The sequence below is a fragment of the Marmota flaviventris genome, chromosome 6 (assembly GCF_047511675.1).
Source record: "Marmota flaviventris isolate mMarFla1 chromosome 6, mMarFla1.hap1, whole genome shotgun sequence".
Classification (NCBI taxonomy): domain Eukaryota; kingdom Metazoa; phylum Chordata; class Mammalia; order Rodentia; family Sciuridae; genus Marmota; species Marmota flaviventris.
The window spans coordinates 120371071-120382806 of record NC_092503.1 but is presented as its reverse complement, the minus strand read 5'-3'; the positions used below and the strand labels follow the sequence as shown (position 1 = coordinate 120382806).

The 11736-nt window shown below is 38.6% G+C and overlaps 1 protein-coding gene across 1 annotated transcript in view; it reads right to left on the bottom strand.

Moving 5' to 3' along the window:
- Positions 1–3632: 3632 nt before the first annotated feature.
- Positions 3633–11736, bottom strand: part of LOC114099403 (HLA class II histocompatibility antigen, DQ beta 1 chain-like) — a 28982-nt gene continuing 20878 nt past the window's right edge. The window contains exons 2-5 of the mRNA XM_071613948.1: positions 7168–7437; positions 5958–6239; positions 5302–5412; positions 3633–4182 (exon numbers count right to left, since the gene is read on the bottom strand). Coding sequence (XP_071470049.1) covers positions 4073–4182; positions 5302–5412; positions 5958–6239; positions 7168–7372 — 708 coding nt within the window. The 5' untranslated portion in view covers positions 7373–7437 and the 3' untranslated portion in view covers positions 3633–4072. The remainder of the gene's footprint in view (positions 4183–5301; positions 5413–5957; positions 6240–7167; positions 7438–11736) is intronic.

Here is an 11736-nt window from a genome sequence, read left to right as displayed (position 1 = left end):
GTTCTCTATAAATATAAACTTTTGGATATGAATTTGTTCAACCAGCTCAAAGCATTACATATGCTTCTACTTGTCTACTGGACTGAAAGTAGAGAAAAGAAAGTGAGAATGGAAAGGTTCAAGGACAAAACATAAGAAGATACCTCTGATTATAACCATTGTTACATGTGCAATTTTATTTACCAGTTCTGGGTGCATCATGGACAGGTTCTTATGTGGAATATCTAGTCCTATTTATAAGTGCTTGATGAACTTAGAAGTAGTAGGATGAATCTTTTTGTAAAGAGCTTTTAAAAACTGATGGGAAATACTGTGTTTGGAATTGTTAAACTTCACTGTCTGTACTTGTTCACTGGGTTAAGGGAGGCAGGAGGGAAGTTGCAAAAGGTGTTTTGTTAGAGTGTGCTAGACAATTTTAGCTTACCCATTGCCCTGCAATGTGCATTTCATTTAACTTTGCTGTTCTGTATATATTGTGTATATACTGGACAAAGGAGTCTTAATTTTATATTATTTAGCCTTTAGATATTAAAGAGGTTGCCAATGTATAACAAACGTAGAGTTAGTAAACTAACACATTTTGTACACTTTATGTTAAAATTTATAGAAAGGCAGTCTTCTGAAAAGTTCTTTCAGAAGTGAAATTGTAATATCACATTATATGACACTCAGATATGACACATGTGACATAGGAAACAGAGGTGGAAGAAATGAAGGATTCTAGGCCAGAATGATCCTACATAGAAGACATTTTCAGACATAACCATTGTTACATGTGTGTAGTTTATTCAACACTACTGTGTACATAGTGGACAAATTTAAGACCTTATTTGAAATATGTAGGATTCCTAGATGTTTAGAAGTGCACAAAGGATGTTAAAAGTAGAGGTAGTGAATGAAATATTTTGTAGATTAAAAAAATTATTGCATATTCCAAAACAGGAAAATATAAAAACACAAAAGTTAACACTGAAAAATAAAAAATAAAATCCTGCTGAATGGAGATATCCCACCATCACTACCAGTATATGTGTCAATGTGACAAAATAGCCAAGACAATTTTGCCATCATGAGTGAGGGAAGGAGACACTACAGCCATCAAAGTGTATGATAAAAAATGTATACAGAGAGAAAAGTAAAAGTATTCCAGGAATAGGCTAACCCACGAAACAGAGGTCTTCATGAGTAACCAGCAAATATTTACTAAGCACTTACTGAATACCAAAGGACACAGCATTTCAAAAGTATGTGATCTGATTATTTAAACATAAGTAATGCAGAACTCGCAGAACCTGGGCTACTCCTGATCTCCTTTTAGAAAAACCCAAGTATCAGGACATCCTGGGGATCCATACTGTAAATATTTACCATCAGACTTACATGGGCAGAAGAAATCTCAAATGTATCAATACCTGCCCCAACTTTGACAACTTTATTTTCCCTGAAGACCTCTCCGAAGTAGATAGTAGCAGCAGACATATGTTGGAAATGAGTGTGGGGATGTTCTATTATATAATTCCAGAAGTTACTGCATTTATATCCCAGTGGCTTCCCTCCTCCTCATCTGGTAATAGGTCGCATAAATAAGCAATGGGGACTGACTTCACCCAGAATATCAATACCACTTTTTGCTGAGTAAAAGTGATTTTATTATTATTATGCTATTACTTCCTCATGTTTTGAAGGTAAATGAGCTTATCCTTTCACCATCATTTACAGGGTCAATAAGAACCACCCAAAGCAAATAAAGATAAATTCATATAACCAGAGAGCTTGGATTTGGAGGTTGATATGATTTGAAATTCTCTTTCTATAATGGCATAAATGAAACTTCAGTTTTATGTAAACTACATATTATACTTGAAGCATCATGGGTGTGGGGACTGAAGATCAAACCCAGGACCTCATGTATGCTAGGAAAGGGCTTTACCACTGAGCTATTCCCTTGACAATAAACTTTTAATGGGACAAAAAGAAACAGAGAAGGAGACTTCATATATAGAGGGAATGACAGTTGATATTACTATTATTGTATTATCATTATTACTGTTATCATCTATCCAGCCTTGCTTTGTTTTTCATAATTTTCTCTTTTTGAGGAAAAAAAAATCTGCCTTTCTGCCACAGAAATTGATTCAAAACTAAGGCCTGACTTAGAGTCTATATCCCATGGCTAAAATGATTGGTTGAGAAATTGGAATGTCACTCTATCAGAGATTTCTCCAGATGGTTAAACTGGAGTTGACATGTTTGATCTCTTGCTATTCAGGTGATAGGCTGAAAGTTTGAGATGTTCCTCTACATACCCATATTTCCAGAGGAGAAAATAAGAACTATCAGGAAAAGCAGTACTCAGACAAACACAGAGAGCACTAGGAAGAGAGAAAGAAACACACACAAAGACAGATAAAGAAAGGCAGCGAGATAAACACAAAGAGAGAATGCAGACAAGGAGAAAAATACTGGACTATAGAAGGACAGAAAGAAATGACATGTGCACCATGAGCACAGTCCAATTGGTGGATTGAGAAAGAAAAGAAAAAAGAGGTAGACAGCAAGACATTCTAATGCAGGGAATAAATAAAAGATATGTGAGAGAGAAGTTCATGGAGGAACACGAATGGAAGAAAGTTAGAAAAACCATATAATATATGAACAGAGAGAGGATCCTTCAGATAGACAGAGATAGAGAAAAATAGATGATAGTAAGAGACAGCCAGGCACAGTGGTGCATGCCTGTAATCACAGTGGCTCAGGAGGCTGAGGCAGGAGATTGTGAGTTCAAAGCCAGCCTCAACAACAGTGAGGCCCTAAGCAATTCAGTGCGACCCTGTCTCTAAATAAAATACAAAACAGGTCTGCAGATGTGGCTCAGTGGTTGAGTGCCCCTTATCAAAACTAGATAGAGAGACAGACAGATGAAGAGCTACAGAGTAGAAAAAGAAGAACACTGAGAGAAGAGAATAAAGACAGGAGGAAAAGGTCAGAGAGAAAGGAAGGAGCTAATAGAAAAAGGAGAAAAGAATCTCATATTAGTCCTTGATCTAAGCATTTTTCAGAAGCCAAATTCATTTATGAACTTTTAAATTACATGTCAAAAATTAATATTTTCCTTAAGATGGTATTAGTGGAGTTTCCATCACATGCAATCAACACATTACTTTCTAATAAAACTCTCACTGGCAAGTACATAATCTGGTAGTTCAGACGCAACCCACAATCATTGTCTTTTGCCTCCGTGTACATAGTCAACAAGGCCAGGAGACATTTGTGTGGCGAGGTTGGTTAACTTATAGTGTTAGGTGTTATTAGGCAACATGATGGCACAAAACAATTCCAATAGCTCAAATATATAAAACGCATCAGGCTGCAGCAGAAGCCAGGAAAGACTGCTGCACACAACCCCACTTCCAAGCCCCCGGATAGTGGACAATTGAATGTTTTCATACCTTTTCACATTCTTATATGGCACCTGAATTAGACCAGGTATGGGGACCCATGACTTCCCCTAGTCTCCTCCCTTTGGGGCTTCACTGAACTAGCCCTCTAGAATGTGGTCCTATCTGTGTCAGTATCTCCCACCACCACTTTTACTCAATCAGAATCAGAAACACAAGGGACTCACAAATCTATTTAATTTTGAAAAAATATATATTGAAAGATAAAGGAGTTTGACATTAAAATTGTGGGAAGTCTGCAGACAGAGGACAAGATCAGAAATGTGTTGAAAATACTCATGGCACAAACAGATGTGGCCGGCAGCACAGGGAGCGGAGCTCCCAACGTTGGGTAGAAAGCAGTTACAGAAATTCAGGAAAGACCAGAACAAGAAGAGGGCCAGGGGCCTGGGGTTTTGGCTCAGTGGTACAGCCATTGACTAGCATGTGTGAGGCGCTGGGTTTGATTCTAAGCACCACATACAAGTAAATGAATAAAATAAAGATCCATCACAACTAAAAATTGTGTGTGTGTGTGTGTGTGTGTGTATGCAAAAGAAGAGGGCCTGGCATCTGCGCTCAGACTCTGTGGGACTCAGGTCTTGATGGGGACATGGCTGGCAGAGGTGGATTCCTCACAAGCCTGAGAGAAGGGAGGCTAGGAACTGGGCACAAGTGTGAAGAGCACAGTAGACCATGGAACAGGGGTAACAGGAAGAAACATGTTGGAATAAATGCATGAGCCCTGAAGGAGAGAGAAAAAAAATAAGTCATAAGTTAAATCCCTAGAGAAAGTCAGCCCCCTGCCCAATACCTCTGGGGTCTCTCTGCAACTCAGAACACTAAGGGTGATTTTTGTACAACCACCCATTCCTCACCATCTCTCCTGGTATCTGATTAAAGAGGACACTGTGCTAAAGTGAAAAAAGCTTCCACAGAGGCATGTGGAAGAAGGCCCCACTTCCATCACCAGTCTAAGTGCTTTGGTGAAGCACAGGTCACGTACATAACTGGACAGGTAAGAATTGTAACCTCCTGTCATCTCACCTAACATCCAGCTCAGCAGCACTCTGTAATCTGGGGGTCTGGGAGCATCATGCAAGCCTCACTCAGTGCCAAAGTTTGGGGATTGTTCTGGAGAACAATTCCTGAAATTTCCTGCAGAGACCATGTGGAATGTTCCAAAATTTTCCTCCAACCAAACTCACATGAGAAAGAGTGTGGCATGAAGTCAAGAACAAAATAACTGAAGTGTGTTAGGGTGTCCAGTCAAACCCAGCCAACATCTTTATCTATCTTACATGTGTCAAATTTCTGGGCAAGAGGAGTAGGGCTCTGTCTTGTGGGTGGAACTTTGGGTTGTTCCATCATCAGCAAGAACAAAAAGAGAAAGGGACAGAGAAGCTCCTTAACATGGGCAAAGGAAGAGTTGCTTCTCTGTCTCTTTGTCCCAAGTTGCAAAAGAAAATTCAAAGAATTTTCCTGATTACTCTCTCTCCCACTCTAGTCCATGTGCACCCTTTCACTGTCATCAAGTGGCGTCACCCCAAAGTCACTGAGTCAGTTACTGAAGGTAGTGAGCAAAGTCTCTGCATCTTTAAGGAAGTCACATGTTAACAACTGCTTGGCATAGGTAAGGATGGACTGTCTTCTAAAAATCTCTGTCTAAATATCACCCTCCACCACTGTCTTCTCTGATGAAGCAAACTTGACTTGGGACAAGGAGAACTCATGGCCTCCCTAATTTCTGCAATCTACTTCTATCCCTACTTTGGCTCCCCCTTTTTACTGTGATAAGAAAAGTTACAACAGAAACACTTAGTCCTAGAGCCAGTCTACAACATTTCCTCTACAGGTGACTTACCTTTCTTATTCCAAAAGTGGACAACAAGGCCCAAGCCAAGAAAGATCAGTCCAGGCACAAAACTCCCAATTCCACTCAGCATCTTGTTCTGGGCAGATTCTGACAGTGCCCCTGGGAAGTAGAAGCTTGTGCATCAGTGACTGTCCCCACATCCCACAGAGTCCTCATCAGAAAGCCTGGAGTCCAACCCAAGATATAAGAGACACAGGTGCCCCACTACCAAACAGAGGAGGGTCAAGGGCATGCAGAGACCCCAGGAGAACAGTGGATGGAAGAGGGTTTGGGGGGAAGGGGAAGTGTGAGTCCCCAGGGTAGGTCCATCTGAAAATCCAGAGACTATCCTATCTTCAAACACCAGCCTTAACGTTAAAGCCCAGAATTTCACCACTGCAGAAGATATACTGCCAAGTTGAACCTCAGCCTGGGGATCAGGTTACATAAAGCAATAATATCTTGGAGCGAAAAGAGGTCAGTACTCAGCATCTGAATTTTGACTTGAGATCTCAGGCCTCCATGACTCTAGGCACAGAAATGACACCAGGAGTTGTGTAGGAGAGAAAGTATGAATGTGTCCAACAGCAGAGGAAAGGAGGGACCCCAAGCTCACAAGACCCAATGTCCTCCCTGCTCCCTGGTATCAATGAAGTGGCCCTTACACCATTCTACAGTGATGGGGCTCTGGAGGCTGGGGTGCTCCAAGTGGCAAGTGTAGACATCTCCAGGCTGGGGTGTTACTTCCAACATCACAAGAATCTTGTAGGTCCAATCTCCATTCTGAATAAGTGGTGTGGACACAACTCCAGAAGTCTCTTCCTCTTTATTCCGGAACCATCTGACTTTAACTTGTTGAGGATAAAAATTTGTCACTGAGCAGATCAGCAAATTGTGGTGGTTTAGGGGCTCTGTCCTGGCTGGAGAGATGGTGACCATAGGCTCCACTAGGATGAATGACAGCAAAAAATAAAGTCAGAGAATGAGGCAGCGAAGAGGCTCTCGCCATGGGCTTAAGTTCCTCCTTTGAAACGAAAGTGGAGAAAACATACCAAAGGTTTCACCCATTTGTGGAAGATTTTTTTTTTAAAGTTGATCACATAGAAATAGAGAATTGAATAGAAATCACTACAGCTAGGAAAGGAAGTGAGAGGGTGAATAATGGGAATCAAACATACCTTGAGGGGAGCACTTATAATGTTATACAGCTCCACAAAGGATACTCTACAATAATTAATTACACACTTTGTAAAAACTAGAGCATAAGAGTTTGGGTTGCCAATAGACACAAATGATAATATTTCAGAAAATGGAAATGTTGATCTCCCCAGTCTGATTATGATCATTGTGTTGAATTACAACACTGTACCTCATAAATAAGTACCAATAATATATGTTGATTTTTAAATGAAAAACATAATTAAAATGTATCTTTTATAAATATGTATGTCAGCAATGCATATACCATCATGGTCCTTTAAGATATTCAGACTAATGATGTCCTAGTTGTCTTGCTTTAAGTACAGTCTGTGATTTTCACAGAATGCAATTAACTAACAATGCTCTCCTCACCATGTTGTGCTACTTCATCATGGGCTCAAAATCATTGCTATCAACCAACCATGGACTAAACTGTGAATCAAAATAAACCTATCCTTTATTTAAGTTAATTATCTCAAGCACTTTATTACAGTAACTCAAAACTGACTAATACACTATTCCAATGCTCTCCTGCCAAGTCTTTCAACAGATTTTCCTTGAATTCAAATGCCCTCCCAAGCTTACCAAAATACTAGGAATCCCAAAAGTTGCCTTCCCCACAGGCCTTCCACACTATTTCAGAGGTGAGTGCACTTTGATCAGTCCTAAACTCACCTCTCAACTGAACAGTGAAGAAAGCTGTCTGGTAATAGTTGTGTCTGCACAAGGTGTCCACATGGGCCTGATACTCAGACAGGAGGTCCTTCTGGGCATTGCAGCTCTTGGCACTTGACTGCCTCAGCTTTGTTACAGCCACAAACACCCCCACATCACTGTCAAAGCTCAGGATCTCCTCCTTGTTGTAGATTTGTCGGGCCATGAGCCTCACTCACTGAGTCCCACTGGTGAAGTAGCAGGTGCCCTTAAACTGGTACATGAAATCCTCTGCAGGAGAACCAGGCCACATTAGATTTAGCCCAGGCTGCATCCCAACCAACCCTGTGTTTGGTTTAGGGAGACACAGGGGGTAAAGTGACATCACAACACAGACCAGTGACTAAACAAAATCCGCTCTCAGCCCTCAGAATTTTATTCCCAGGATGAATGAAGTGATTTCTCTACCTCAAATCCTGCATTGATCATTTATTGGAGAAAATAAAAAATGTCAAAGAAGGAAGATAATGAAATAATGTTTGGAATACAGAAACAATATTGCCAACATTTTCATATACTGTATCTGTAAATATCAAAAATCCAAAATAATCCACTAACTAAAAGAATTTAAAGTAAGGGAGAGTTCAGCAAATGGCTGGATACAAGATCCATTTTCAAATATTCTACATGTACGTGAGTAACAAATGTGAAGTCAAATGTTAATTACATCATTTATAATGACATAAAAAATTATGAAGAAGTTTTATACTTATATACAAGAATTCTAAAAGGGAAATAATGAAATTTATGAGATACACCAAAAGGGTCCTAAATAAACACAAAAATACACCTGTACATGAATTGGAAGACTGAATATTATAAAGAAGACATTATATCAAATGGTCTTATGGATTCTGTGGGTATAATTTAAAATTCCTACCAATTTGTGATTACTCAAAATTTACAAGCTGATTCTAAAATGCAATAAAGGTTCATAAGGCAAAGATGGTGATTAAACATCATATTTTTGGCACAGACATAAATAAATGGCATAATGTATTCCAAAATAAGTTTCATGAATCTATTTAGACTAAATTTACAACAAGGGTGGCACACAAGGTGGTCAGTGAGGAATGAATACTTTTGTTAATAAATGATGTTCTAATAAATGGATATACATCAGAAGGAGCAGAAGAAATTGGGCATACTTCTTGCACCATATGTAACATAGACCTAAGTATGAATGAAATGCTACAAATCTGTTAGGAGATAAAACTAGAGAACATTTTCATGATGTTGGAGTTTGACAGATTTCTTAAATCATTAAAAGCACTAAAGATAAATAAAAAGTTTGATAAATTCAATTCATTAAAATTAACAGCTTCTGCTCATCAAGACACGTCATTAAAAGACTTACACAAGGCCAAAAGTACAAATATTTGAAAAACACATACTGATGATGGGCTTGATTTGAAATATATTTTTTATCTTTTTGAAATAAATGAGAAAAAGATAAATATGGAAAAGTACAGAAGTTCCCATAACACTATACACTCACCAGACAGGGAAACATTAAATAGTCTAAGACACTAAAAGCTGTCAAGAATTGGATTTTCTTATGAATAGCTCATGAGACAACTAATGTGAATAACAGTTGGACTTTCTCTTGTCAAGTTGAAGATAGGCAGACATTGCAATTGAAGTATTTATTTCAGTCTAGAGAAATGCAGACCCAAAGGTTCCAGGATTCCCGGATACATTTTCTTTTAAGTAAGACCAGCCCAAACCTCCATCCACATAAGAACAGGTTAAGTACATTGCTCTGCCCTCATAAAATGGAATGTACTACCCAACAAGGAAAATGGATGAATGTTGCATCAGAGATTTGTGGCAAGTCTTCTCAGACATAATATTGAGAAAGGAAGCAAGACAGAGCACAGCATTTATAGAACATTTGGAGAAGAAAATATTAATCTATATTGTTTAAGGATACATTCATATATATGCTAACAGAACAATGAGCAAAATATTAGGATTAAAAGAGTCACAATGGAACTTATTTCTGGAATGTGAAAATGGGTACCGTTGGAAAGGAGTACACAGAAGTCATTTGGAGAATTGGTAATATTCACATATGTTCAACTTGATTAGTGGTTATTTGGATATTTCCTTGGAATTTTTGTTATGTGTGTGTGTTATGATGTCTGTTGTGTTATTTTCCTAATAATTAGTTAAAATACACTATAATAATACATACCCCAGAGTCATCAATTTGTATCTGTGTGTGTGTTTTAGAAAGACCAAGTGAGACAGTTGATGTAACACTATCACTACAGGCTTGGGATTTAATGGGTGCAAAATAAATATCAATTTTGGAGGTTTTTTTTCACCATTGTCCTAACCCGCATTCACCATCAATACTAAATCAAGGCCCTAATTAACCCAGAATTAGTAACTGCCTGTCCTTATCCCATTCTTCCTCCCAAGTCCCACAGTGTCATCTCCATGACCCCACTGCTTATCTCCAAAGCATGGGTGATTAATAGTGCTCTACAGGTATTGAAGCTCCAGAGACTATAGCTCTGGTCTGAATTTGTCTGATCCCAAGCCCCAAAATAGATGAATACTATTGGGCCCAGAAAATCCCCAGAGTGGCCAGTTCTTTTAACTTACCTGATGCTTCTCAAGTACCTCATTTGCATTTTGTACTGTGTCTGGTATAGAAATGAACTTTGTCTTTTTCTTCCAATTCTGAGATCCCAAAGTCCTTTAGAGATATTAGCCTCCCTTCCACTGCAGAGGTTGAAAAAAAAAGGAATCTAGCAAAACTCTAAGAAGGAGAAATCAGGACACTTGTAAAAGTCCTTCCAAATTCTACCTGTGGATTGTTGAAAATACAACAGACCAAGCTTAAGCTCCAGAGCCCCTAAGAAATTATTTCCAAATCTGGGCTATGAATAGCAGCTGACCTGCACTTACTTGGGGAATCTCTTCTGTAAGCCATGGGAGTCCTCAGCACCATGAGAACCACCATCAGTCATATTATCTGCCCAGATTGAGTCAGGAGGATATAGACAACCTAAACAGACCAATCTCAACAGAGGAAATAGAAGAAACCATCAAAAGACTACCAACTAAGAAAAGCCCAGGACCGGATGGGTATACAGCAGAATTTTACAAAACCTTTAAAGAGGAACTAATACCAATACTTTTCAAGCTATTTCAGGAAATAGAAAAAGAGGGAGAACTTCCAAATCCATTATACGAGGCCAACATCACCCTGATTCCTAAACCAGACAAAGACACTTCAAAGAAAGAAAACTACAGACGAATATCTCTAATGAACCTAGATGCAAAAATCCTCAATAAAATTCTGACGAATCAGATACAAAAACATATCAAAAAATTGTGCACCATGATCAAGTGGGATTCATCCCTGGGATGCAAGTCTGGTTCAATATACAGAAATCAATAAATGTTATTCACCACATCAATAGACTTAAAAATAAGAACCATATGATCATCTCGATAGATGCGGAAAAAGCATTCGACAAAGTACAGCATCCCTTTATGTTCAAAACTCTAGAAAAACTAGGGATAACAGGAACATACCTCAATATTGTAAAAGCAATCTATGCTAAGCCTCAGGCTAGCATCATTCTGAATGGAGAAAAATTGAAGGCATTCCCTCTAAAATCTGGAACAAGACAGGGATGCCCTCTATCACCACTTCTGTTCAACATAGTTCTCGAAACACTGGCCAGAGCAATTAGACAGATGAAAGAAATTAAAGGCATAAAAATAGGAAAAGAAGAACTTAAATTATCACTGTTTGCAAATGACATGATTCTATACCTAGCAGACCCAAAAGGGTCTACAAAAAACCTACGAGAACTAATAAATTAATTCAGCAAAGTGGCAGGATATAAAATCAACACGCATAAATCAAAGGCATTCCTGTATATCAGCGACAAATCCTCTGAAATGGAAATGAGGACAACCACTCCATTCACAATATCCTCAAAAAAATAAAATAAAATACTTGGGAATCAACCTAACAAAAGAGGTGAAAGACTTATACAATGAAAACTCCAGAACCCTAAAGAGAGAAATAGAAGAAGATCTTAGAAGATGGAAAAATATACCCTGTTCATGGATAGGCAGAACTAACATCATCAAAATGGCGATATTACCAAAAGTTCTCTATAGGTTTAATGCAATCCCAATCAAAATCCCAACGGCATTTCTTGTAGAAATAGAGAAAGCAATCATGAAATTCATATGGAAAAATAAAAGACCCAGAATAGCAAAAACAATGCTAAGCAGGAAGTGTGAATCAGGCGGTATAGTGATACCAGACTTCAAACTATACTACAGAGCAATAGAAACAAAAACAGCATGGTACTGGTACCAAAACAGGCAGGTGGACCAATGGTACAGAATAGAGGACACAGAAACCAATCCACAAAACTACAACTATCTTATATTTGATAAAGGGGCTAAAAGCATGCAATGGAGGAAGGATAGCATCTTCAACAAATGGTGCTGGGAAAACTGGAAATCCATATGCAACAAAATGAAACTGAATCC